The sequence below is a fragment of the Ammospiza caudacuta genome, chromosome 12, assembly GCF_027887145.1.
Source record: "Ammospiza caudacuta isolate bAmmCau1 chromosome 12, bAmmCau1.pri, whole genome shotgun sequence".
Taxonomy (NCBI): Eukaryota; Metazoa; Chordata; class Aves; order Passeriformes; family Passerellidae; genus Ammospiza; species Ammospiza caudacuta.
Window position 1 is genome coordinate 505,123 of NC_080604.1, and position 26,757 is coordinate 531,879.

Below are 26,757 nucleotides of genomic sequence, written 5' to 3' on the forward strand. Positions count from 1 at the left end.
CTTCCGTCTAAATGATTCAGTGATTCTGTGACTTCATGATTTCATACAGTGAAAATAATTTGATCAAGTGTGAAAAGAAGAAATTCCTGCAAACAGCTGAAGCCTTTATATACTACATTTTCTCCTGTCTCTTTGCTGTAGATGTACTTCCAACAATGTGTGTTTGCCTCCTGACATGCCCAAGAGCTGTCTGCTATCAATCAGCTCAAGTTGTTTGGTCAGTTCTGTCCATGCTCCTTCCCCTCTGCCCTCCCACCGCTGCTGGACGTGTTCCAGTGTCAGGATGGGAATACTCAGTGATGGGGAGAGGAGTGAAACTCCAAGTACAGCTGACATGTCATGCTGCAGCACCTGGGTGCCACCCAGCCTCTGATGGAAACTCTGCCCTAAGGCCTGCTATGACCATGTTGTTATTTATCTCTTCCTGGAGTACCTTCTCTCACTTATTTCAGTTTACTTCCTTCTCTAGGGACGTCTCAGCTCCTGTCTCTGGTTCGGCTTTGTTGATCACCTGTGAATAGTAATGGGCTCCCCCAGCAGATGCTCATGCACTGGCTGGTGGGGTCCTGGTGGTGGTGCCTCCCCCAGACCCTTTTCAAGTTGCACCACGATCTGAGAAATGTACCTGGGCTCAGCTTCTCTTGGGCCTATCAGAAACACCACCTGCTCCAGGAACTGGGGCTGTGCAATTCCTCCCAACACCCACCCTGACCCTCCCCGGGGACACTTTGAAGCCACTCTGTCTCCTCCTGTCCTTGTTTCCCGGGAGCAGAGCCAGAACCCCTCAGCTGCTCCCTCCTGTCAGGGAGTTGTGCAGAGTGAGAAGGTCCCTCCCAAGCCTCCTTTTCTCCAGGCTGAGCCCCTTCCCAGCTCCGTTCCCTTCTCTGGACACACTCCAGCCCCTGCAGCTCTTTCTTGTTGTGAGGGGCTCAAAACTGACCCCAGCATGTCCAGCACAGGGGATGGGCACTGCCCTGGCCCTGCTGCCACACCAGTGCTGAGCAGCCCAAGGTGCCCTGGTCCTTCTTACCCACCTGGGCTCCTGTTCAGCCACTGCCACAGCACCCCCGGGGCCTTTCCTGCCCCTCTGGCTCAGCCTGGAGCTGCTGGGGGTGTTGTGACCCAAGGACAGGACCTGGCACTTGGCCTTGTTCAGCCTCAATCACTGGCCTATGATCCAGCCTCTCCAGATAAAACTATGGAGCCTTCCTGCCTGACAGCACTCCCAGCAACCTGAGTGTCATGTGCAAACTCACTGAGGGTAAAGAAGTTGTTAATTCAAACAACTGAATGGCAGTTGAGGGGATACAGAAACCAGGATGGTGTTTTCTGCTTCAGCCCATTTTATATAAGACTCAGCATCAGAACGAGCTCCAGCAGTGACCTGGTTTAGAAGACAAATACTCAGAGTGAGTTCCAGTAAATATGGTTGTTGTCACCTGCTTCAGTAAGTAGAGCTACGCTGAAAATCCCAGCCCAGGCTATTCTGCATGCTGAAGGGACTAATGAGAAGGACTGTGAGCAGTGCTCACCCTGCCCAGAGCTTATGAAACAAGAGCAAACGGCTGACCTGGCACGAACTGCTCCCCACAGAGCCTGGAAAATTCATCTCCCTTCATTATTGATGACCTCTTTTTAAAAGAGATATTTGCCTCCAACCAAAAACTCTGAAAAAGCACAGCAAACCAGAGAATGAGTCAAACATATGTATTTGTTTGCTGCCCCTCTGAGATATTTGCCTGGATTTTAAAGCAGCACCTGACTTAAAAGAATAATAATCCTGTGATTAAATTATTTATACTTGAAACCAACTTGCAGATGCTGCTGTCTGCTAAAAAATGCATGAACTCTGAAGGCTTCAAAGACTTAAAATACAGATTTCATGTCTAAGAATGTTTTGCAAATCTTACTTAATCACAATAAAAGACATGGGAAGCGGCATCAAAAGTGTGACAGCCATGACAGACAGACAGTGGGCATGAAGAGTCCTACAGCAGTTGGTGGTTTGTGAAAAATAAATACAGGAAGGAAGTTGTCCTGCATGCCTCCTTCAGAACTTGTTCTGAGTTATGTTTACATTAGTATAGCCCACAAAATTAAACCACTGCCTGCTGGATACTGGTTAAATACATGTAACAGTGGAAATGAAGCAACAAAAGACAAATTAGAAAATAAAAAACGAATATCTATTCCATTACTAATCACATGAGTTTGATTTGTTTTCTGTTAGTAATCCTTACAGAACATATACATGAAAGTCTGGTACATCAGTGGGCTTTGAGACATAACCAAAGAGAAAGGTCAGTAACAAAACCTGTAAATGAGATGAGACACATGAAGTCAATCTTCTATTCTTATGTACAAAGGAGCTTTTGAAAATTGACTCTGAGAAAATTGATTCATACAAATGTACATCTTACATTTACATATAAGTGCAATCTAGAAAACTTAGATTTTTCTGATTGTAGGTACGATACTTAGGAAATAAAATTACTAAAATGTTTTTGTTGAAGAAATTATTGTAACCTACACTATTATTAGCAATAGTGTATTTAGAAAAAGTGTAGGTCCCTGAGCCAGCAGGTAAGAGACTAGAAGATACTTATAACTCTATATATATATTTAAAAATAAAAATTTAAAATTTTATTTTGCTTTTAGCCATAAACTCATAAAAGGAACAAAACTGCAGCAATCAATGATGGGAAGGAGAGAGAGGAAACTAGATAGAAAAACTCAGTTCATTTTGCCATTTGAGTTGCTGATGACAGGCACTTGGTACCAGTTTAACAGGTAAAGTTCACCCTGGATCTTCCAGTTTACCAGTAGAGCCTAGAAAAGGTGGCACTTGTAATAGAGTTTCCAGAAATCTGATATAAGAAAGAACCTTTTACAATGAAGGTGCTGAGTGCCCAGAGCAGCTGTGGCTGCCCCTGGGTCCCTGGCAGTGCCCAAGGCCAGGCTGGGCAGGGCTGGGAGCACCTGGGACAGTGGGAGGTGTCCCTGCCATGGCAGGGGTGGAACTGGATGGGCTTCAAAGGTCCCTTGAATGCAAACTACTCTATGATTCAAATAAATACATATAATGGACAGAATACACAGAATAGCAATACATGGTAAGAAGCCATTAACAATTAGGTGATTTGTGTCTGTGCATGTGTGTCCAGAAGAAACAATTCAAATGGTTACCTGTGAACAAAACTGGGCAAAAGAATGCTGCTTATTTCTTTTTGTCTCATCTTTCCTTTAGCTAGAGTGGGAAAAAAAGCAAAACAAAAAGCTGTGCAAAAGCAGAGCTACCTTTACACACTGCAAACCAGAGCCCTGCTGGGCTACAGAGTGCATGGGCTTGGTGCCAAGCTGTGAAATGAAGGACAATGTGACCACACCAGAATCAAAGGCCTGACATTTCTTACCATCGTGAAATGACAAATTGCCACAAAAATCAAAGGCATGTAAAAAGAAAAGTCCTGTGAAATGCTACCAGATGCTATTTCCTTGTTTCATGAATTTATGTCACTTCTCTGAAAAAAAAAAAAAAGTTTCTTCAGAAATTGAAATGCCAATATTCCAGAAAAACAGCATCCTTAGGGCAAAGCTAACCTTCTCTTAGATGCCAGACAATTTAAATATTAACACATGGGAAAATTTCAGGTATACAGGTGTGTTGGAAGCTCGAGAAAGCTGCTTGGTGTGTCCAGCTTCTTCAAATTATTTTTCTTTCCCCACTGTGTCCAGCGTAGCTGGCTCAAGTGCAAATGGCATCTAAAATGGATGCTCCAGGTCTCTGAAACACAAAGACATTGATATTTTAGTGATACAGGAATTATAGTAAATGATACATTTACTTTAAAGGGGCAATTAAGTTTTCTGTGGAAAAGGATGCATAATAGTAAAGGTGAAGCCAGAACATGGCCACTCATTTCTCTCAGGGTTTTGAGGAGACTGTGGCAACAGACTGAAAAACACTTATTTCTCAGGTTACATTCAGATGACAAGATGTTTTTAGCAAGGGCAATGCGTACAAATGAGCAAACAACAGCTGTAATGTTCCAAAGCAATAAAGAACTTTCACATTTAATAAGTCTGCAGCAAAAAATAGGTCTGGACACCACATTTGGCTGTTTAATTAGGAAACTACATGTGTGAGAGCATGGAGGCAGGAGCCCACAGCTTTGGGTTCTGTTCTGAGCTTCCTTATGCCTATTCCAGATCCTTGTCTGTGCCTCTGTCCCAGGTATTTTGTGTGTTTCATCCCGTGAAGGCAGCTAAAATTCCAATAATCCTTCATGCAGCTCCCTTGGTTTTGCCAGCGTTAATTTTGGGGTTATTGCTTCAGTACTGCTTTAACATGTTCTCCTGAAGTCAACATTCTACCTGCATTTTGGGTAATAGCTCAGATAATCTATGTGCTCTTCGCTGTTAAAATTAAATACTTATTAGTCTGTTTGTAGCAACGATGGCCATAAAATGCATTAAAACTAGCTTGTTTCACTGCCAGATTTTCACAGGTTTTGGTTAAAGGAGAAAATTACACCCACATCCTGAGATAAATTACTGTAGTTCTTAATTTTCCTAGTAATTTTTTAACAGTGATTTCTCCTCATGCTGTTTTGACTGATGATAAATTTTGGTTGGATTCCCATTTTTGTCGCAGATTTCTGTTGCGCTGTTCATCTACAGATTAATGGTTTAAAGGCCTTGTATCTTTTTATCGTTTTTATGGAGAAAGGGTTTCTTGTAGAAGCTTGCACAAAGCAGTAATGTTACCTGCACGGGCTCTCTGTGTGGTACAGAGTGCAGCCCAGCCATTCCTCCCTCAGCGGGTCTCTGACCCTGGGCTGGCATCTGGGAGACCAAGTGCCAGAGCAATGCTGGCACACACAGACTCAGCACTGCTATTTTAAAGGCAGATGTTGACTATGGTGCTTCTTGCATTATAAGCTTATAATTTAGGTTTATGTCCTCCCAAACTGCTCATCATAGCTAGGAAGACACCCAGTTTGATCCCCACAATCCCTACATTTATCCTTCTGCATAAGTAAAGAACAAAGCTGCAAGTGCAGGTAGAGCACCAAGATTGCCCTAAATGGGCACATGTGAAGTGACGGTGCTCATCTCTGTGAGCTGAGTCTCCCACAGAGCACAGCCCCCTCCTGTGAAGGACAGAGCAGCCACACGATCTGGAGCCAGCCCAGAAACTGAGAGACTCCAGCATGTGCAGGGTTACATGTCAGATTGAACAGCCCTAGCTACTTGGAAACAGATTGTCTCCAGCATTAAGTAACAGACCGGATGCAAACCTTCCTCAAAAAAAGGAGAGGCATTTGGAGAAAGCAGAACAACATTATTTCCCTTATTGTCTCAGTCAGCAGTAAGGAAAAGGAGTGGCTAGGCCAGGACAATCCCTACACTTCCGACGGGTGACAAATGCTGCCATCAACTTTTGAACTCCACATTCACAAACACATTGTAATAACTTACCAGTTCCCAGCAGCTTCTGCTTTTGCACTAATGGGAAGTGAGCTCAGGTATCTGCAAGAACTTCAACAGCACAGATCAGCCTGTGGCTGCTTCTGAGGTGCCCCAGTGTGCCCTGCATTCCTGGATGCAGTGCTCTGCTACCTCATGCTGCAGGAGACCACACTCACCTGGTCCTTACTGTCTTGATGCTGGCTCAGCAACTGGTTTCTGCACTCCAAAGGCAGTGATAAAAATATTCACAACTACTATAATGAATACTAGTCCAGTTGCAAGGTTGTTGAGGAAATTCAGCTTTCCATGTTTTGCAGGGTTGTTAAGGTCATATTTTACTTCAAAGAGAAAGGAGAAAAAATGTTTAATAATATGTATATTTCAAAATCCAGAATAAAAGGTTTCTGCTGCAGTTACAGAATTTATCTTATGCTAAGCTATTTGGATCAGTCATATTTAAAAGGAAGTCGGATTCTGCAGTGTCACTGAAAGTGCTAAGGGAAAGGTCTGTAACCACAAGGAGCTTATTAACTTCAGTAATTAGCATCTAATCTCTGTGGAGACACATGGGAAGTAATGGATGCACTAACATCACTAGAAATCTTTCGAGTTCTTGAGGTTTTGAAGCCTAGCTTTGTTGCAGACTTTAAGCATTTAAAAATTATTTCAATCTTGAATACATGAAACTTGAAGCCCTGACAGGATGAAGTTAAATTTCCTAGTTAAAATGCTACAAATCTCATTACCAGGGCTGGATTTTTTCTGTACTGGTGCCCTTCGCCAGCTTACATTCCCTTGTACTCCCTGCCTTTGCCCTGATTCTGTTTTTAGCAAGCAAGGGTACTCTATCTGTTAAACAGAGGGGGGTGTCAGAGCAGTGTAGCTGCAGTCCTTTCTACAGAGAGCATCTGCTGTGTAAACATTTTCCTTTGTTTCTTGCAGCTGTTTTTTGGTTGAACTGCTAAAGGGAGTGAGGGAGGCTCACACAAGCATTAATGGAGTGTAAGCTTTGATTCCAGGCCTCGTGACAGCATACAAATTAGTTACATCGGGCTGATAATAGGTTTGGTTTTAAGACAGTGAGAAGTCTGGGGCACTTGCCTGGCATCACAGAATCATTAGGGCTGGAAAAGACCTCCAAGGTCATCAGATCCAACTCTGACCAAATACTATGCCCACTGAAATACCATGTGAAAACCCAAGAGTTTCCTGTCTCTATTCCCTGGCAGGAAGGGCCCTGCAGCTGAGACCCTTGGCTACATTCCTTTGATGCTGATGGAGTGAGTGCTCATGAATTCTGGAGCATGTTTTGAGAATGGGTTTTGTCTGTTGAGACTCCAAGTTCTCAACAGCATCTATCACTGGAGTTTGTGTCTGCATGTGCACAACATGTGAGAGAAAGTTTATACCAGACAAGTTTTTACAGCAACATAAAACCTAGGGCTCCTTCTGATGGGCACATACATAGACACACAACTTATGACTCTACCACACAAAATAAATCTTGTTACTTGCTTGTACCATCATCACTGTATTCCATACTGCAGAAGTGAACCAGTGAACCAGTATCCCTTGTTGTTGAATGGTGGCAAACACACTTGTGATGCTGAAGTGCTAACAGCCAGGTTCACCTGGGGTCCCTAATAATGCTGCTTTGGTTTCAAGGAATTCTGAGCACCTGCTCAAGTCCTGTTTGCTAAAGCAGCGTAGTCAAACATCACAGGCCAGGCAAAGCATTGAAGAACAGTGTGGGGGAACTACCCTGAGAAGCTACTGCACACCTTTGCAGACATTAAATAACTTAAATTCAGTAAGCACTTTGACTTTAAAATGAGCTTACTGAAGGCATGTGGATGCTTGCACCCCAACAGGACCTGGAAGGACTCCATGTGAGTGAAGAATAAATGAAACTGAATCATGAGTTCTGAAACACAGAATAACAGCATTTGGGACAGTTGGATAAAAACAGAAAGGCAATAATGGCCTGACTGTTATGTGAGTTAAAAGCAGTCACGCTGAAAGGCAAACTGACACTTTCAGAGCTGTCCCTTTGTCCACAGGAGGGTCAGAGAAGACAAGTAATACTTGTCAGTTTAGGAAAAGCTCTAAACTTTCAAGTAGAATTGCAGTAATCCTATCTTTGTAATTACAGCACTTAAGATGAGGGTGTTTGTGAAAATGATTTCAAGCCACTGAAACTATTTCAAGACATTCTTTGCTTTTCTTCCAAAAAGTTAAGGTCACCAAATCCCTTCCAAGGACAAGCTTGCTGAACATTTCTCACATTGTTTTCGTGAAAGGCTCTTTAGAAGGAGGAAAATCTTTTAATACCTAGTAGAAAATGTGAGAATTGGTAGCTCCCAGGACAAAACCCTGACTCAAGGAAAGAAACTGGATCATGGCACAGACTTTTGTTTGGCCATGTGAGAGCTTGAAGAGACAGAATTTCATGGCTGGACAGAAACAAACTATTCCTGCAAGCCAAAACTATAAAATATACTTTGTGAAAAGCAAGTTCTTGGTCTGATACCTGCATTTTCGTACCTTTGTGTCCTGTTTCCTGTCTTCTTCCTGTCTTTTACCTTAGCAGGACAACACTGCTCCAAGGGTGCATCACCATAAGCCAAAGGCTCTGTTACCCTCAATGTGACAAAGATAAAATTGACAGCAATTTGTCACAGTACAAGCTGGCTTGTACTGGGCAATTGATTTGGCTATAAATCAGAAATCCAACTGGTTCCATAAACTGGCCCCTGGGTTGACAGACAGGAACCTCAACCAATTACACTCCATCCTAAGCTGCAGACATCTCACTGGTCAGGAGCTGGGCCGTGTGGGGATCAGATCAATCAGCAGTTGGGACCAGAGGTTTCAAATCCCCTATATATACTAGGTTTGGACACCAAAACACTCTGTTTGTCAAATGGGGCTTTGAGGTGTGTGTGTCGTCCCTGTCTCCAGCCACCTAAGGGACTGAACATGTGGCCCATAACATAATAGCAATTTAAACCATTTCAGCAGTGTCTTGCAGAAACAAGTGTTAAAAAGCAGTATCTCAGCATATACTGAGAAACTATTGCCCAGCAGAAAGACAGGGAGCTTGTTTACAGCCTCAAAGCCTGCTGAAGCAACCAGTGAGACGCCCTCAACTGAGGAACATGGAAGTATTTTACTCATTTTTCCATTACTTGTTTCCCACACCTGCCAGCATCAACAGGTTGGGTTTTTTCCAGTCCCCTTCTGCAATCTCCTCTGAGCCAAGACCTGGATTCTGCTTTTGCACCAACTCTAACAAATGCAGAGACAGCTGTATTCCATCTCTTTTGTAAGAAAGAAAAAAGCCATATCAACTGTGAATATTACAAGTCATGCATATCCTGGATCCCTAGGAACTTTCTCCTTGAACAGAACGTTGTTTTTTCAGCTGTGATAAGAGAGCACAACACTGAAAGATTGTCAGGGATGCCAAACTCTTTAAATGCCATGTGTGAAGTCTGCCTTTTCATTTGCATTAGGCCCAAGGTCAGTTACCTAGTTCCCACTGAGGTAAAGGATGAGATTTGAAAAATGTTATGAGAATAAATGATCCCATATCACTAGCAGAAATGATCCACAGCTGTTTCCTACCATTGGCAGTGTCATTTATTCCAGGTGGGCAATGGTAGATGCAGTTTGATTGCAACACAGCCAAGCCAAAGACAACATGCCACACCAACATGACGATGGACATTTGACTTTCACTTCCCCTTTGGAGTTCCCCATTCACATTATTTTCTTATATGATATGGAAGAAACACATTTCAGTCATAAGATTAAGTAACAGGTCTTGCCAAAAACATTATTATGAAACTTGATAGACCTCACTATCCTATCTGGCCTACTGATTCTTTTACAATATTTCATAACTTTCCTTCCTCCTCAGGCTTTCTGGAGGAAAAATATTCATAGTATGGGCAAATGAGTAGGAGAAAGGTGACAAAAATTGAAGATTTCACATAACGTTGCCCTTCCTCCCTTTGTTGCAGTATTTCTATGGTTTCAAGAGAAAATCTGCTTTTTTGGATATCAGAAAAATTTCTTTACTGAAAGGTTTGTCAAGCATTGGAACAGACTGCCCAGGGAAGTGGTTGAGTCACCATCCCTGGAGATAATTAAAAGGTGTGCAATTGTGATGTTTATGTACATGGTTTAGTGGTGAACAGGGCAGTGCTGGGTTAACTGTTTGACTAAATGATCTTAGAGGTCTTTTCCAACCTAAACAATTCTGTGATCCTTACCTGCATCGGTTCTGAGGTAAAGGCTTTTTAAAAGCAAAGGGAGTTTATTTACCATCCTACAGGCTGTGTCCTATAAGAAAAATACGAGTCAGTGGTTCTTGGTGTTGCTACCTACCAAGGAATATCAAGAGCACTCCCACCATAACTTGCAGGGTGAGCGACAGACTGATGAGAATGATCAGCGGGACGTAGAAGGAGAAGGAGGGCCCTTGCTCCATGACAGCTTTGAGCTGGGAGGCGTTGGCCATCAGCAGGGCGATGTCCAGCATGCTCTCGGCCGCGCTCTTCTTGTTGGCATAGTGGTTGATGTTGATGGGTCTGTTCCTTTGGAACCACTGCCACCTTCTGCGCTGGAGCCAGCAGAGAGGAAAATGGTTATTCACATCTCTTAATTGGTGGTGAGTGGGACATCACTTGGCCCACCAAATGATTCCTGTGACTACATGGGCAGAACCACAGCAGTGCTGAGATCTTCTGTGCAGCTTTCCCCTGTTACCCCCGTCGTCCAGAAGGAGAGCAGAAACCTGCCTGCTTCTACTGCCCTTTTACACCTTTTCCAGCTTGCCTATAGGATCAGTTCAAACAGTCAGCATGTTTCTACCCTGGGAAAAGAAGAGACTGGAAAGGCTGAAAAGTTTGCACTGAGAAAAAGTTGAGAGGGAAAAACCACTGTAACACAATCCAGCAAACAACAGGTTGTTGTGACTAATTTACTCCTGAAGGCACACTTAAAAATACAGATATTTATTAAATTCACTTTCTCTCCTTACACATCCAAAAAGTTCTGTCATTTCTCATGAATCTTCTTTTAAAGACAGATGTGAAGTTGGCCAATGTGTGAGCTTTGCTTGCCCTCCTTTCCTTGCTACTCCTTCCTTCCATGCCACTCTTTCCATGCCACTGTCCAGGGCCATCCATACACCCATACACAGATGTTTTTCCACTTAACTATCATCACATCATATGATGTGTTGTTGCCAAGAATTGCCCAATTACAAGGGAATCTTTTTTCCCCCATTTTCACATCAGCTGTTTTGGGTTGTTTTTAATTTGTTTGATATTTTTAAAATTGCTCTGCAAACAAGCAGGAAAATAAAAACCAATTGCAGGGCAAACTTAGGGCTAGTTAACCCAACAGGATGAATACATGAGTGTTTCCTGATGATGACTCATGTGACCTGACTTGCAATTTCACTGCTTGTCTCCCAGCAGTGCCTATTTCTCTATGGATTAGATGCACTTAGGATAACTAGGTTAGACTTAGCAGCCCAACTCCATGAGGAATGGAGAGTAAGTGATCCTCTATCCTGCTGTCTCTGAACAGGTTAGCAATTTCATTCTTTCTGCTCTTCTAGACTTTAAAAATAATTGACAAATATATGAAAAGTAAACTTGTTCTAGCTGTCTTCTTTAAACCTACTTCTTAGAGACTTTTTTACTGCCCAGATGTGTTGCTCCCTGCCAGACTCCTGTGAAAGGAGTCTGGCTTTGCAGGTTAGCTCAAATGCAGAAGACACCCTCTAATTACTCTCCTCAGCAGAACCAAACATTATCAACTCCCAAGCCAGGCTTGCCACAGTCCAGACCTAAAAGCCTCCTTTTAAACAGGGTAGATATTCATATACACATTGCCAGTTTTTTCAGGGCATTTAAATACCAAACTTGACCTGCTTTCACCAGACATGTAATCCATCACAAGCCTAAATGTTTGACTGAGTGTAACAGGGCAGCAGAAAATGTCAGAGGTTTTTCTCAGCCTGTGATCTTGCCTTCACCAGGAAAAATGGCCTGTAATCATGAAAACCCCTGAAACATTCACTTCCTGCCTCCTGACTGATGTTGCAAAACCAGAAAACAAAAATCCAAAAAAGAGAGCAAATTGGCCTTGTCTTCTGGGAGCCAGCTGAAGGCCACTGCCAGAGGTATTGAAGCTGATGCAGTCAGTACTACATGGGTACTTTTAAAGATCAGATTGTGTGTAAAACAGCAATATATACACAGGTAAAGACAAAAGAGATGTTGCCTTAACCTTAGGAGAGGGACAGTCTGTACAACAGAAATTATAGTAGAACTTGGGTTATGTGGCTTTATGGTTTCAGGGGGATTCCAGGCATGCAGCAACGTGTGCAGCCCACAGCACCAAACAACACTTGCTGTGCTTTGATGACCCACAGGAGTACAGAGGGACAGTGGAATGTCTGGAGATTTTCTAGGATGCACCTAAAGGAATGCTCTTCCTGCAGGTGTCACTTGGCAAAAGAGCAGTACGCATTGCACAGGACCTGCTTCAGCCTCAGGGCAACCAAAACATCTTCTCACACACATTGAACATTCAAATTCCTTGGTAGAGACAAGATAAGCCCTTGTGTTTGTGTCTCCAAAGGACTTTGAGCAAAGCCAGCACATGTGTTCACATGTAAGAGCCATGTGCAGCTGGGACACCATTCCCTGCAGTATTGCCTGCTTGCCCTCAGGGCCTCACAGCACAGCAACCTGCCCTGCTGGTCCATGCACAGTTAGACAAAGAATGGGAGTGAAGAGCTGATTTTCACAGTGACATGGTGCTGTCCCACAGGCAGTACCACTCTGGGTCTCCTCACAGAAGCAGGGGCTGTTTGCTTGCCCAGAGCACTGCACTCTGCAAGGACAGAGCCACAATGCCATGTCATAAACAGGCACGGTTCCGGTTCTGTAGGACGGAACCTTCGCTCCAAGATTGCACAAGTCCCTCTGTGTTAGTACACACTCTGCATCTGCTTTGCTTCACCCCCCCTTTCAATGGTACACCCAGAAAAACTGAGTCCCTCTCAAGTACAGAAAGAATTTATTGGTTGCATTTATTAAAAAGCAAATACAGGCGGCTCTGCAGCAAATGTCCTTAGGTGCTGAGTGTATGACAGCGAAGCCCCACCTGGTGATTCAACAGGAAGGAAACAGCACTGAAAATGGAAATATCTGAAAACAATAAAGTATCTTTGCTAAACACAGTAAATTGTTATAGAAAGGATTACAGCAGTTTTCCTTCTATTTGGGGTTAGTTATTAATGCAATTTTATGGGCCAACAGCTTTGATTGAAAATGAGACTGGACCAGAATGACCTCTGGGTTTGCAATGCCATAGAGCAAGCTTCCTGAAAATCTTGTGTTTAGGATAAGTCTGAATTATAAAACAATGGAAACTTGCTAAATAATAATGAAGATATGCAGAACTAAAGCTGAGCCATACTGAACTTAGTGGGGCTGCTCTTTACTGTGTTCTGCAATATTCTTCCCAATCAGAACGGATAAAAAGATGCTAAAAAGCAATTTTGTTTAAGAAGTAATTTACTATGGTTTTGAAGTATTAATCTTTCAGAAAAATACCACACGGATGATTTTTCCAGATCTTTGAGGGAAAATTTCATGTTTGGAAAAAATTCCAGTTAAATCAAAAAAGAGATGGATCAGACATAAAAGGAATAATACAGGACTAAAACAGAACACCATTTCAGAACTTTTATTTTTTTGTAAGATCAAACTTACAGTTACAGGATTGAACTAGCAACTTTGCACTAGTATTTAATAATACTTATAGTTGTAGAATTTTCATATCTCCATCACCTACACACTGAAAGTGTAAAGGGCCATTTATGGCCACTCTGAAGTTAGTCCTCCCCTCCATCTCAGAGACCTTGCTGATCTAAAAACAGTCAGGTAAATATTCAACAAAGAAAAAAAGTATTTGCCCAACAAAAATATTTTAAGCCATATCAGTCATGTAATGGATGATTACAGATTCACAGAATAGGCTGAGTTGGAAGGGACCTGCAGAGGCCACCCAGCCCAGCCCCTGCCCAGACCCCCCAGCAATCCCACCCTGGGCATCCCTGGCAGTGCTGCCCAAAGGCTCCTGCAGCTCTGGCAGCCTCGGGGCCGTGCCCGTTCCCTGGGGAGCCTGGGCAGTGCCAGCACCCTCTGGGGGAAGAGCCTTGCCCTGAGCTCCACCCTGACCCTCCCTGGCACAACTTCAGGCCATTCCCGCAGGTCCTATCACTGGTCACCACAGAGACATCAGTGCCCCTCCTGTGCCGCTCACAAGGAACTTGTGACCCCAGTGAGTCTCCCTCAGCCTCCTCTTCTCCAGCTGAACAGGCCAAGGCTTCCCCTCCAGGCCCTTCACCATCCTCGTGGCCTCCTTATCTCTAATGGATTCTTTGTACACTGCCTCAGAGGATACTCTGTGGTTTATCCTTCAAAAACACATCAGATCACTTGCTCAGTTTAGTACTGACTCAAGAGAGAAAAACCCCTTCTCTGGCCCTGGAATGAATCATCAGTTTCATTTCCCATGGAAATTTCATTCTGAGGAGAGGGGGGAGATGTTCACCCAAGTAGCAACCCAGTGTAACACTAACTAGTTGTGAGAACTCTGCAATCACAGGATGCGGTTGCTGGCAAATACAAAAAAAGGAAAAAAAAAAAAAGAAAAAAGGGAAAAACTCAGCATGTATTTGTGTTTCATAGACGTCATGATTTTCTAGCAGCTCCAAAACCTTGTGCTTAAGAAGAATCACTTTTATACAAACAGATCATGCAAGCATGACTACATTAAGAAAAAAACAGTGGCAATCATGTTGAGTCCTGAGAGCTAAAGAAGTTAATATTAAAAAAGGCAAAAGTACAGTTTGCTGAGGGCCAGCTTTAGCAGCTTTAACAGCTTTAGCACTGTTTTCCTAAAGCTGTACTGGTTCCAGGGCCCAGTTCTACTCATTAAATTACTGTAAAATAATCAGCACATCTCGTGACTAAATTTGTGAAATGAAGGAGTAACTTAAATTTGTTCACACAGCTATTTAAATAGAAGTTTGCTCCTGTATAATTTTTTCTGCCTTGCATTATTACTACTCATTCCACTCATTTGGTCTTACAATACTATTTCTCACAACTGGGCTGTGGACTGTGTATTTTGTGTGGTTAACACACTGTTTATTATAGCTACTTAAAAATATTCAAGCAAAAACTTTACACCAATAGTATCAATATTTGGAGTATAGAGAACACTCCAAATTCAGTTTGATATGAGTAATGAGAACATACTATTTCAGGCTATATGCAGCAAAATAATTTCAAGTTCCTACAGGCTGGTTACTTGCAATATGATGCCAAGAAACTGCCATTTCAAATTACTTTCATGTTCCAAATTACCCCTGAATTAATATATGGACTTCAACACATTTTTAGGAATAACACAATTAAAACTGTTTATTTCTACTATGCAATTCTTGTTCACCTTTTTCATAGCTCTTCTTTAACTCTTCATCTAGCACGTCCTGTTATCTTGGAAACACTAAACTAGATTTTACAACATGGTGGATGGAGAGTGTTTCAATATGGACAATGAACAAGGAAAGCAACTAGATGGATAAAAAACTAGTTATAATCTGTATTTGTATGAACAGATCCTTTGAAGAAGAGATGAGATACTTGTGCCAGGTGTAATCCCACATATTAGTCAGTGAGGTGTGCCATGCCAGACCAATCCTAGAAGCAAGGAATTTCTTGCTTCCAAAAGTCTGACATCTGCTAAAAAAATGTATTCAAATTAATGCTGGAGTAAAAATAAACCACATCAAACCACTGTGTGACCCTTGTTCAGATCTACCGAGAGCTTAACTGGTCTTTTTAAAATTCTTATGCTTTGATTGCTTTGAAGGTAACAACTACATCTGCATTTCATGCCAGCTCTTCTGTATGAGAAGGCAGTGGTCTGTGGTGAAGGTGTGCAAGAGAGTCTGTTTTGAGGAGAGGACAGATGCTGGGACAGGCAGGAAGGAAACAAGAGTGACCCATGTTCCCATGCCTGTGAGCATTCCTCAGACACACTCTTGACCCCAATACAGAAGATTCAGGCAGCTGCAGATGGTCCCTCCAGGTTTAGGTGGCTGCCGAGCTGGGGTGTTCTTTTGTTTGTGGGAATTGTGAACACTGGCAGACTTTTTAAGGTATCTCCTATTCAGAGATGGGTTCTTGGAAAATCCATTTGTTTTACCTGGCATATACTTTGGGTGTGTGAGTGTGTGTGTGAGAGAGAGAGAGAGAGAAAATTTAAAAAGTGTTTATGAAGTTCACTGAAGTGCCACTGTATACATTTAAAACAATGGAATAGCATGTCTCACTGTTTATTCTTTATATGGCACTCACTGAGAACTTGAGTTTTGATGGGAAAGATGTAACAAAATGAGGGCTGCTTGCAACTGAAGATGAAGTAAAACAGGAAAGTTGCTGGAAAATTCTTGGAGCAGACCACACTGGGGTCTGCATCAAGAGTACTTGTGATGCAATCACAAAGCTGCATCAAGAAAACAAGAGAACTCCTGAGAAGTCAGAAGTTTAGAGGAAACCACTCCAGGCCACCAGTTTGACTTGCATATCCTAGGCTTGATTAACTTTAGGTAGGATTTCCAGGATTTATTAAAACCAGATTTTTATTTTTCTTGGTTTCATATTCATGACTGCAAATGTTTGTTAGGGAGGAAGGACAGATGTGCTACACAATCAGCCCAGTCTGTCTGTAACCAGAACATTTTACCAGCGACACAGAAGAGGGTTTAGTACAGTGGTTTCTGTGTGGCAGAGACTTAGGCTGGAGTAAGAGCTGCCTTTAGAGTTTAGTCCTTTCCAAAACAAGATAAAAGCCACTCTTTTACCCGTCTGTTTTCTTCAGATAAGTGGCATGTTCTGCAAATATCCTTTATACTTAAACAGAATGCGAATGAACATTTCCCAGTGAGGGTGTCTGGTCATGTTTTGACCATACATAGTATGAAAAAGCTGCGTATTCTGGCTTTTATTTTGATTACTGCACGGAAATTAACCATACAGGCACAACCACTTCAGCAATTCTTCCTGCTTTTGTAATTGCTTATTTCGCGCGGATGTCCTCTCCCAAGCCAGCTGGGTGGGCAGAGCCCTGCAGGTGAGGCGAGCTGCGGGCGGGCCCCGGCCGAGGAGGGCCCTGGTGGCCCTTGGTGACAGGTGACAGCTGTAGGAGCCAGGAGCGGCCCTGGTGGCCCCTGGTAACAGGTGACAGCTGTAGGAGCCAGGAGCGGCCCTGGTGGCCCCCGGGTGACAGTTGTAGGAGCCAGGAGCGGCCGGGGATGCTCTGCCCGGCCCTGCCCGGGCACACGGCCCCACGCAGCGGCCTCCCCGCAGGAACGGCAGGCTAAAAAGCCAGCAGGAGGCGAGAGCACCGACCGCCACCGCACCCCGCGGAGTCCCCGTCCCGCCCGGTCTCGGGAAGGACACGGAGGGACGGACACGGCGCCGGGACCCCCGCCCCGCCCCGCCGGGCCCGGCCCTCACCTGCTCCTCGGCCGCCGAGTCCGCGCCCTCCGCCGTGCCGTTGAGCTCGTGGGTCTCGCTGCCAGAGTCCATGGCGGCCGCCCGGGCCCTGTTGCTCCGGGCGGGGCAGGGGAAGGTTCCCCAGGGGCAGCGGCTCCCGGAGCTGGCCCGGCCTTGCCGCAGCGCGCCCGGAGCCACTCCCGCCGCCGGGGCCGCCTTCCCCCGTTCTTCCCGGCTCTTCCCCGCCTCCTTGCCTGCCTCTCCCCGCTCTCCCTTCCCTGCCCGCGGGCGGAGGTTTCCGCGCAGGGCCGGGCCCGGCGGAGCTCAGCGCTCGGCCCCGGGCCCCGAGGAATCAGCGGTTCTGACAATATCAGAGTCCTGAAAGTGACCTGAATATTTTTGTTTACTCTGAGCTTTCATGAAAAGCCAGTGATCAAGGCAAAGGGTAGTGCCCTTCCTTCCTAATCAGCAGGACCTGGAAAGACATTTCAGAACGTTTTCCAGACATTGTGGAAAGACATTAGTGAAAGATTCCCTGTCCATGGCAGGAGGGTTGTGACAAAACGATCTTTGTGGTTCCTTACAACCCAAAACATTCCATGATTCTGATTTTGGTTTTGCTTGCTCACATGCAACTGGTGTGGGCTTAATACCTGAAGCAAATAAGGAAATTTCCAGCGTCTGTTGTTGGGGAGATCAGTTTCAGCAATCACATTTTTCCATTTTGGATTTAAAATCTTGAAGCCAATGATTAAATATATAATTTTTTTTTTTTTTTTTTTTTTTTTTTTTGCTTAAGATGTGCTGCCTTGCTTGGCACACACATGTTTGGAACAGACGTTATGAGAAAGAGAAGGTTTCCAGCAGTGTGGACTTGTGCCAGAAGGAAATGAGTAAGCTCCTGTGTAGAAATAAGCAGAAACATCTATGCAAGTTGTTTAGCATTAAAATGGGGATGTCTGGAGTTTGTGAAAATGCTCTTACCGTGAATACACAGTTTACCAATACTCTTTTGGATTATTTTTTTGGTGCATTTAGAAGTGTAAGGTAGTTCATTTTCTCTGTAAAGAGCAAGTACTACCCATTAGACAAAGGACTTCTCTGTGCAGTAGTGCTCACTTCCCCTGGGCTTGCTGCCCTCCACACAGTCCCTCATTGCTGTGCAGTGTGCTGTGTTCACAGCACATCGCTTGTACACTTGAATCAGCCTCTCAGCTGCTCCATTCTGCCTTGTACAAACAGCTGTTCCGTAGTCTGGAATGCTGGCTGCTGTTTGGTGGGCAGCCAACGTGCCTGCAGTGCAGATGTCAGTCAGACTATGCCTGGCAGGGCTGATTTTAGGGAGAAGAGGGACCCGATGGCTCCGGGCTTCTCTGGAACAGAGGTGGCTGGGAGTGCTCATGGGTATCTCATCTGAATGTGAAGTTCAAATTTGCAGCATGGCCACAAGTCATCTGGAGACCATAGGATTGTGCCTGGGCATGGCATGGCATGGCAGTGTGTTGTCTGACTCCAAACTTTGTGTTCAGAGACAGCTGTGTGATCCCCCAGCCTGGCCCTTTACACAAATTATTGGCATTCCTCCCTGGAGAGTCTGATGATCAGTTTTTCACATTTTTTTTTTTTTTAAATTATGACAGCCTGCCAGGTTGTCAGGTGGTGGTACTGTTCTCTAATTCTGGAGCACGCTTCCTGAGGAGATCTGGCACTCCTGGCTTAAGCCCTCTATTAATTCCCTCCTGGAACGCCTGCTTTGGGGTGTGCTTATACTGCTGCACCTTCCCTGCTTCAGCAACAGTGACAACACAATGCTAGCTGAGAAACTAGGTGCAGCCTTGCACTTAAAATAGGAAAGAAATGCCAAGAATTTGGATAGAAGAGACTCAATTGCAGGAAATAAAACTCCTGTTTTTATCCTTGGTCTTAAAGACTTCATAGCTGTTATACATTCTGGCTGAAATTGCATAGCTTAGTCTATTTCTATATATTAATTCCTTCTTCCAAAAGTCCTAGTAGAGTCTCTGCACCTTTTTTAACCACAGCATATATGTATGTATATATATGCATATGTATTTACACACTAGTACAATTAGAGGATGTGGTTTTTTTGCAAAATTTGTTGAGGAAATTGTGGAGCTGAAATGAAATGGTATATAAAATTGCAAATTTGGCATGGGAAGCCTGGTATAAAAGTTCTGCTGTGCTTGAGCATTGTCTTTTTTAAAACTGTGTGTTAATGATTTCTGTCAGCTGGTAAAGTGTCTTGCTCAGAAAATCACATTTGCATGTGCCTGAAGCTGCGTAACTTAGCGGTTTGTTACAAAATCCACAAACAACACAGTGTTTAGGAGGTGGTGGTGTGTTTTTAGAGGATGTACTTCAGTTCACTTCAGAGGTGCTGAATCTTAATCTAGGTAATGAATGAGACCAGGAATCAGTTGCATTTATGTTCCTGAACTGTGTTGTCATTGTTTCATTCTAGCCAACAGAACTTTCTTATGATCAATGAATTCTTTTAATAGATTTTGTTATGTCAAATAGATGGAGAATGATTTAAATACATCTATGTGCAAATCTTGGATTTAATGTTTACTTTTGAAAGGTAAATTTAAACTTTTTTCATCAAATGCATAGGCAGTGATAGGTCAGAGATGACCCATTTGCAGCAATATACCCCAAAAGAAAGAATTCAAAGAAAAATCAAACCTAATGTATTTTTTCAGGATTGTGCAGAAGTGGAGCAGTGGTCTAGAAGAGGGAGTGGAAGGAGGTTATCTGTAAACCAGAGTAAAGAATGCATCCGTTTAAAATGCCAGGTCTCATTACAGGTGTGAATCTGAATTGTATGTCCCCACATAACTTGTCAGCAACCAGGTCAATAAGAGAAGAATCAGACCCTAGAACTACTGTTGGGAAAGAGTAATTCAATGAAAAGACTAATCTAGTTAAATGAAAAGGCCTTTGTGTATGGAGTTACTCCCAAATGTAAGTCATAGAACAATGCATGCTATTGAAATGCATTTAAAAAAAGAAGAAAAAAAAAGAAAAGAGAAAAGGAAAAAAGGAAATAAATTAGCTGTTCCAAGGGTTCTTTTGTATCAGACTCATGTTTTCAGGAGTTGTTCCCAGCTTCCAAGATGCATGGGGAGAGGAGGGAGAGAGGAAGGCAGAAAAAGAAGCCCCCAGGAGCCCAAGCTCCTGCCCTGCAATGGCCCAGAGGGAAGGCATGAAAGAAGCAGCCTTCATTACCCAGGTGCAGCCTGTTCCCATTTGTTGTGTCTTTTATTAATATTACTGACCTTAAAAACCCACCAAAAACCCAAACCAAACCAAACCAAACCAAACCACCAAAATCCATACAAATTCCAAAACAAACAAACAAACAAAGCCACCAAAACAAAACAAACAACCCCCCCCCCCAAGAATACAACGACAAAAAACCAGGTGATGTTTGCCAGCTATCCCAGTTCTGCAGCATGAGTCAAGATTTAGAGCTGCTGTGTAGCAGTAGGATTGTGTCTGTGCACAGGGCTGTAGGGCCTGATCCCTTTTGGGGTTTTTGTGCTCTCTCAAGACTGAGTTCAGGTTCCACAGTGTGCAATGGGATGAGTTTATATGCATTGCATGTGCCCATAAATACTGCAAAATAGGCTTGTGAGTGTGACTGGTGTGTGCAGCATGGGAACTCTCGTGTCTGGAGTGAACAAGCAGTGGGGCTGGTTTCATTCTCTAGAAAGAGTTCCTTATTAAGGTTGTTTTTCCCAGAATTTCTGGAAGTTTTTGCTAGATTCTCTGGATAATCCAGGTTGAAAGAAATATCAGGAGGTCAGCTAGACCAACATTTTGCTCAAGTAGGGTAAGCTGTGAGGCCACACCAGGTGACTTAGGGCTGGCTCATGCTCATTGGCCTTTGAGCATTTTTTGGTAGTTTCTTTGTCATGATAATATTCCAATATATGAATTTGCAAATATAAATTTCCATCCCTGCCATGCTTTCTTTTGCCAGATTCATAGATGGAAGCTTTTTGAAAAGTGAGGAATTTGACAGTATAACTTTTCATTTGTTTGTTTGAATTTTAAAGAAAAGCACATGAAATCTTTAGGTTTGGATGATTTAAAGTGACCAGATAGGTACCAAAGACAGATTGTTGTTTACTACTGACACAGTTTAAAATAGTAAGAGGATATTCAAGCCCAGATGGAATTTTGTGGCCAGAAATCCCTATTGCTTGAATTTCATGCAGCACCATTCACAGTTTGCTCAGTAGCTTGTGGTTGAACCAGAGAAGGATAGTTGGCTTTGTTGGACTCCTTGGCATTGCTTTTAAAGCTGATATTAAAAAAACTTGACAGCTTTGGGATGTGGTAAAATCTCAGCCTATAGACTAGACTGGACTGAAACCATTAAATATGATACATAAGGAAATTTTAAAATCTGTTTCACCTTGAAGTGGCCTCAGCAGAACCTGTAGACATTAATTCTGCCTGTGGTCTGTATTCCCCTCTGCAGTTATGGTGAGGGCTGCCTGTAAAAATACAAATTTTGTTTTGTTTTACTGGCAGACTATCAGAAAGACATTGCAAATATTTGTCTCTTCTGGTTCCTATCTCCCAAACCTCATATAAACATAAGGGCTTTTCCTTGCAAGACATGTTGCAGCGCCATCTGGCTTTCTCTTCCTTTTTTTCACCAAATATTTGTTGCAGTGTATAAAACTAATTTCAACTCAACCAGTTTATTAGCACTGTTGCTATGTTTTCACTTCCTTATACTAGCAATTATTTCCCATTGTTGTTTTTTCTACTTTTACTTGCTGAGTGACTCTTGTGTTTTTATTAATTCTTGATGATTGCACTACTTGTGAATGATTTTCTTTGACTTAGAGTATAGTGATCATGGAAGTAATAGTACATAAAATAAATACAAAAGGTATCAAGAATATAATAATGTCAGTTATATAGCCCATGAATATATAAATACAGGGTATTTGTTCTAATAAATTCCTACCTGTTTTCATAGAAGCTTTGTAGAAATTTACATGGAATGTAAGTTTAGGATAACTGCCCCATTAGCATGCACGTTTTACTTTTTAAACTTTGCTGTGACAGTTTCTGCCATTGCCAAACTGTGCTGCCAGCATCTCTGTTTAATGCTCCTATTACTCGTGGAGGAGTTGAACATCAGTCCAGTGTAACTGAAATCCTGAGGCGTGGAGGAAATTTCCAATAGATAAATGGTGTTAAGATCTGCAAATGTGGTTTTTAAACCCTCTGTCTAGTCAGAGATTAAAATCAGTAGTTGTGCTTCTACCTAAAGAAATGCTTTCATTGAGCATCCTGCTGCCGAATCTGCCTGAAAGCTGAACCCTGGTTAACTCACCTCCCTGAGGGTCTGAGCATGGAGCTGTTCCCCATCCACCCCAGGCATGTCCAGATTATATTGACAAGGCTCAGGTCCCTCTTGTCTGCAGGGTGAAGATGCAATTTTACTTTAAATCATAGGCCTTAGAGGAGCTAAATTGGTAGTACTAGATAAAAGTTTGGGATTATGCCCAGAAGTGGGAGAAGTTTAGGGTCTCAGCCCAGCATGGAGCTGCTCAGCAGTGCTTTGGGGAGCAAAGAGAAAGTCAATCCAAAATCACTCTTTTGCTGATCCAGCAAGTATTTTCAGGGGAAGTGACATGGCTGCAGTGTGAGAGGCAGATCACCATGACCCTGACAGTGACAAAGCCACTATTATGGTGTCTGGGGCACAGGCCTGAATCCCTCCTGTTGATAAAGGAGTTAGCTGAGTGCTCTGACAGCTACACTACTGCACTTTACTAGGGAAAACACACTCCTTCATTTCAGAAAAGAATTTCACACATCTGCTGGAGGAGGAAAACCATTCTAGGCTGTGAACCTTCATTGAAGATGGGTGACTTGAATGTCTGAGAATAGAAGGAGAAAAAGCTGCTGCCTCAAAGCATTGGCAAGTCAGGCATGCTAATGAGAGTAAGCCCCAAAGGGAAATCCAGCACTGCTGGCTGTGTCCAATCCCATTGTGATAAAACAACTGGGTACAGTCACAGTTTTGGTTTGGGATCAGCTGCTTCAGGATGAAGCACTGCTAAATGCAATTCTGTGGTGGACCTGGCTCCCAAGGGAGCTTGCAGTGACTAAACACAGGCCAGACCCAGTGCTTGGAGCAGACTCCAGGTGCCTGCATCTGCACCCCTGTGCTCTTATTCGCTGCCAGCCTCCACAGGCCCAGGGAGGGCTGGGCTCAAGGTGTGGATGCAGGCAGAATTGAATCTTTTCAGCTAGAGCTGTCTCTGCTGTAGGACTGTAGAGAATCACTGCAGTGCAGTGGCTGTCAGGAGGGCGAACTGTGAGGCCCTAAATCAATGTGATGGATTGTACAAGGGTTATAATTCAAGGGGAAGTCATTAGTCCCTTCTGAGGGTTTCCTTCTTGAGCACCACCAAACCATTTTCCTGACTTCCTAAGTAGGCAGGGGGATTGAGTATGAATTTATCTTTCTCTCTGCCATTACTTTCCTGCAGGATTAATATGCAAACCAGAGGTAATCAATGACAGAGACAGGAAATGTCCTAATGCTGAGGCCAGGGCAGTTGTGGTTTGGATGCTGTTGTGTGCTGCATCTCTAGGCACTTGGTTTTTATTTCAGAAGAGAAACTCCAATGGTAGTGTTTAAGAGTAACGAATACTTACACAACACTGGGCAGTCTCAGGACCTTTATAAAAGCATTGCAACTATAGACTCCAAATACAGAACAGCAATTTTGAAAATATTAAAAAAAGAAAATTATCAAGACAGAAATTAACACCTTCATATTTTTAAGAAAGGAAAACACAGAATTTCAGCCTAGCTTGGAAATGCTGCATTTTTTTTATATCGGTGGTGATAAAAAGATGAATTAGGAAGCTGAGAAAGAAATCTATATGTGGACTCCTTAGCCTGGCTGCACCATGCTCCAGCCACCATGTTTATATTATAGTGTAAGCCTTGGTTTATGTTACAGTGTAAATATTGACAGGTATTATTGTCAACAATTATGGTTAGTCTCCTTCTGGGTGAGTAACATTGCAGATTTCCCTGGCTGAGGCTTCTGCAATGGTGCTGCTGTATGGGAAGTGAGGCATTAAAACCTTGAGCATAGACATTAAAGAACTCCTGTCAGGAGCAATGCAAAGTGTGAGAGGTAAAACTGCTCTGATGTACTTAATTGCTACTGGCCAGTCACTTACCTCCTAAAACCACATTTCTACCAAACCTAGTACAACTGCCATGAGCATGAAAAGCTTAAAACTGGGGCTGTTTTCCAGACCACCTGTCTGAAAATATTATAGGAAAACTAAGATGTCCAACTGTCCCAACTTCAGGGGTGCCAGTTTCTGGTTACATATATGTTCCAAATACTTTTTGTCTTAATGTACTAAAGAAATCAGAATTAAAACTCCTGAAAACTTCAGCTTTGATATCTTTATGTCAGATCCATTGGTGATTTCAAAGACCACACAGTTTAGACACCAAGTTGGGCTTTAACATCCTGATTCCAAATATCATTAATTTTTTGTTTTATTAAGTGTTCTTAACCGTTTTTCAGACTAGACATAGTCAAATGCATCTTTATTAATTTTGGTGGACTCTTAAAAGCATCCATATAATGGGATAAAATAAGAGGTATGTATAGGAGCTAGCAGGTAAAGAGATCCATCCTGTTCTGTTCTAGCAGAACAGCAAAGCTGTTAGGAAAAGAAATGAGATATTTATTCCATTTTCACTGTGACATGGGATCAGTAGTGTGGCTTTCCAGGAATTTAAAATTATTTTGGTAACCTTAGGGCAAGGTCTGAAGGCGAGTTCACAATGTAAATCCTCCCAACATCCTGCCTTTAGATGGTGTTCATCCAAGTCATAGACAAAACAATGCAAAGTGAAATTGCACTGTTATATGGGATGAATTGTTGGAAACCAGCATCTAGGAGTCTATTATTGTTATTGAAATGGCTCCAGTTTATTAAAGGAAATTTAATCCACTAAATATATACAAAGCTTGTCTGTCAGTTTCTCTGACTATCTAACAGTAGATTTTCTCTTTTTTTAAAATTTTTTTATTTTTCTTTCTTTTTTACATAAATCTGGCAAAAGCAGTAGGAAAGGGTATCTTTGGTCAGTGCTCTGAGTCAGCTTATTCTGATACTGCTCAAGGCACAAAATACATGTTTATGTTACCATGTTGAAGTAATGATCCCAAGAAATTATTTGCTTTGCTTTTAAGTGGTGTGCCTTGCTGTAGACAGCATTACTGTCCGCTCAGGAATTCATTGAAAGTACAATTAAGGACAGGTACACAAGGCTTGAGAAAATCCCAGTCCCATAGAGCCAAACCAGCACAAATTAACCAACTGCATGTTGTAGTTCTTTAACCTGCTTTGATCCTTTGGGACGATTTGAAAATGGCTGCTGCGTTTAACTTTGTGTTTTTCGCAAAGGTTTTAACAAAACTCCTAAATTCCTGAATAATCAAAATAGGGGGCCCTATTAAATAATGAGCCAAAGCCTGGGCAAGCAGCTGCAAACAAAGTAAGTAATGACACTGTGTCTGTAGGTAATGCTGAGTGGTGGCTGAGGTGCAGGATTTCTGCCCTTTTGGGAAGGCTGTGGGGGAAGCTGCTGCCTTGTGCCTGTGGAGTTTTCCTGGGAGCAGCTCTGCGTGGAGCTGTGCTCTGGTGTGCACGGCTGTCCCTGCAGCAGCACCTGGCGTGCCATCACATCGAGTGCGCTCCAGACAGGCAGAACAAAAAGCAGCTTTGTGCTGAGGCCATCAGATGCCCTGAGATTTCTGCTGTGCTGAGGAGCCTGAGTATGCACTGAAACAAGAAAGCTGCTCTCAGTTTCCAGCTCAAGTTAGAAGCCAAAAATCAAAAGTATGGTGAAACATGCCTTCAGAAATTACCCATAATAAGCAAAGGCTTTTAGTAAAGGTAAAGCAGGCCTGTAGACAGTACATTTGAGGTAAGTCCTTCGAGGTATGATTCTAGAATACAATCGTAGACTTTTGCACAGGTTTTTCTGCTATGCCACTGAATTAGCAAAAGGAGAGTAAAATTTAAAAAGTATTTCTTGTGTCTCTCTGTTTATCTGCTCAGGTTCAGATATACAGCTTGCTTTGATTTAAAGCAGCTCAAGGATATCTAGGGCCATTCTCTTCAAACACAATTCACTATAGACTTGCTGTAAAAAGCACCTAAGTGTTACTGGAAAGGCCAACAGCCTAATTTAGGAGAAGATCTGCAGACATATGCAAACATAATCAAAAATGCTTTTTCATGGGGCTAGTGATTTGAGAAACAACCTGGCACAGCCAGGCATTATCTCCCTAATAGATATACTGAAAAATGCACTGGAAAGAGAGTTAAACTGCCTACCCCACTTCAATACTTATATCCTAGCTGGGTGGTACTGTGGTACAGAGCACAGCTGTGTGTGCTGGCTGCCAGACAACATTCCTGAGTCTGCCAGTGCAGAGCAAGCATCCTGATGCATCTCTACAGACACTTCTGGTTGTTGAGATGAAGTCACTCATGGGCAGGGGGCTGCTACCAACACGATTTCCAAGCTGTGGATTGTGGGTGAGCCTCTTGCTCGTCATGCATGTGTGTACTCCGCATCTTTTGTGG

General features: G+C 43.0%; 1 protein-coding gene across 4 annotated transcripts; it reads right to left on the reverse strand.

Annotated features, from left to right (window-relative positions):
• Positions 1-2,164: 2,164 nt before the first annotated feature.
• NINJ1 (ninjurin 1) lies at positions 2,165-17,300 on the reverse strand. Of its 4 annotated transcripts, XR_009275276.1 has the most exons (5): positions 17,092-17,300; positions 9,866-10,100; positions 5,650-5,811; positions 3,602-3,785; positions 2,165-3,522 (listed from the first exon to the last, which is right to left on the reverse strand). XR_009275276.1 is itself a non-coding variant. In XM_058812998.1 (4 exons), exons 1-3 carry the CDS (start codon positions 17,161-17,163, stop codon positions 3,649-3,651), a joined length of 444 nt encoding a protein of 147 aa, XP_058668981.1. In that variant the 5' UTR covers positions 17,164-17,300; the 3' UTR covers positions 2,165-3,522; positions 3,602-3,648. The 4 variants fall into 4 exon arrangements, 3 of the variants coding, with proteins under 3 accessions (XP_058668981.1, XP_058668978.1, XP_058668979.1); XM_058812998.1 differs by lacking the exon at positions 5,650-5,811; XM_058812995.1 differs by having other exon boundaries at positions 2,165-3,785.
• Positions 17,301-26,757: the final 9,457 nt, after the last annotated feature.